Source organism: Olea europaea, unplaced genomic scaffold (assembly GCF_002742605.1).
Source record: "Olea europaea var. sylvestris unplaced genomic scaffold, O_europaea_v1 scaffold27430, whole genome shotgun sequence".
NCBI lineage: Eukaryota > Viridiplantae > Streptophyta > Magnoliopsida > Lamiales > Oleaceae > Olea > Olea europaea.
Genome location: NW_019245866.1, coordinates 1 through 1,484, shown reverse-complemented (window position 1 = coordinate 1,484; position 1,484 = coordinate 1). Strand labels below are relative to the sequence as shown.

The 1,484-nt window shown below is 39.2% G+C and overlaps 1 protein-coding gene across 1 annotated transcript; it reads right to left on the bottom strand.

The window, feature by feature from the left end:
• Positions 1–751: 751 nt before the first annotated feature.
• LOC111383728 (1-phosphatidylinositol-3-phosphate 5-kinase FAB1B-like) lies at positions 752–1,377 on the bottom strand (the record flags this gene model as incomplete). The annotated part of the gene is made up of 1 exon (XM_023007870.1): positions 752–1,377. A coding segment is annotated over exon 1 (626 nt), but the record flags the coding sequence as incomplete, so codon positions are not given.
• Positions 1,378–1,484: the final 107 nt, after the last annotated feature.

Genomic DNA, 1,484 nt, shown 5'->3' with positions numbered 1-1,484 from the left:
AGACAAAATCAAACCTTGGATACAGACTTCAATGTGCCTTGTCTGGCAACTGGGAGCTTTGATAATATATTTTGTCAAGCTTATTGAGAATAATTCTTGTATCTTTGGAGGACAGGAGTTGGTCGCAAGTTTTAAGATGAAGATGATGTAAACTGATCTAGAGGTTTCTCCCTAAGATACTAAGGCTTCTAAATGTATTTTATCCTCGTTGAAGTACAAACATGTTCCCCTGGCAATGGCACCTACTCATGGTTCTCTGAGAACATTTTGCGGTAATTCCTTATACTATCTCAACCTAGTAAATGTAGTTTGAGGCTCACTCAGGCACAAGTATTAAACTCCAGTATCAAGAAAAAGCTGCTGGATTTTGCAGTAAGGTCTTTCTGTTCTAGCAAAACCCAGTTAGTGGACCATGAGGTCCATGACACTGGTAAAAGCTATTAGTATATGCATTACCACATAGCTACATCGCTAGGTTTATCCTTTAATCTTACCACCAAAATGATTTAGGATTAAACACAAATTATAACAATTTCAGGCTTTATGCTTTAACATACCGGTATTAACTACTAAACATTACATTTTTCAAAGGAAATTTCATGAAAAAGCTAGCTGTTTTTAAATGGAAGTCTCGGAAGGAATAGTTTTACTTAATACACAGACAAGTACATAGATAGTGTCAAATCAAACAAACTGGAGAATATTATATAAACATATAATGCTACTTGCTCATACAAAGTTGTTCAGATACCTGCTAGAAAAAAGAGACTGGTTGCTGACAGAGTCCCTTGTATCAATCCGACGTGATTTTCCAGGAATCATTACATGTTTGACTGCACATATATCCTCCATTTGAGCAGGATGACGAGGACCTGGACCACCACTACACTGGTGTGGCTCAGTAGAACACATGGATGAATCATCACTCCTGTCACTGCTACAAGTGTAACTAGATTCGTTGCCCACCAAACTTGTAGCAGAAGGCGAAGGATTAATTTCAGGGCCTGCTGCAGTCATCACATTATCAATTTTCTCTGAACCATGTTCCCATCGTTCGAAGCAATAATTGCAAACCCTAATCCAACCCCAATCTTCCCATCCACTACAGGGATCATCTGAAGGGGCCGGAACGGAGTGTTCAGTGCACTTGGAATAGAAAATTCGTCCACAGAGTCGGCAATGATGCCTACGATTAAAAATTCTGAATTGAGAATCGCAGTCATAGCAGAATTGAGAATCGCAGTCATAGCACACCTTGCAGCTCTGGTCGGGCATCCAGAAATCTCTGGAGACTTTCATGGGTTCTTGCCTCCATGGTGTCCATGATTTCACAGTGTCAACTGCCTCAGACAATTTGGTATTATTGGGAGTGCCCATGAATGTGTATAAATATCAAGCATACTCATCTTGAGAATCTATGATGGGATAACTAACAAGACGTCCTACAAAACAGAAAAATTTAAATCATAACAATCAATTTAGTA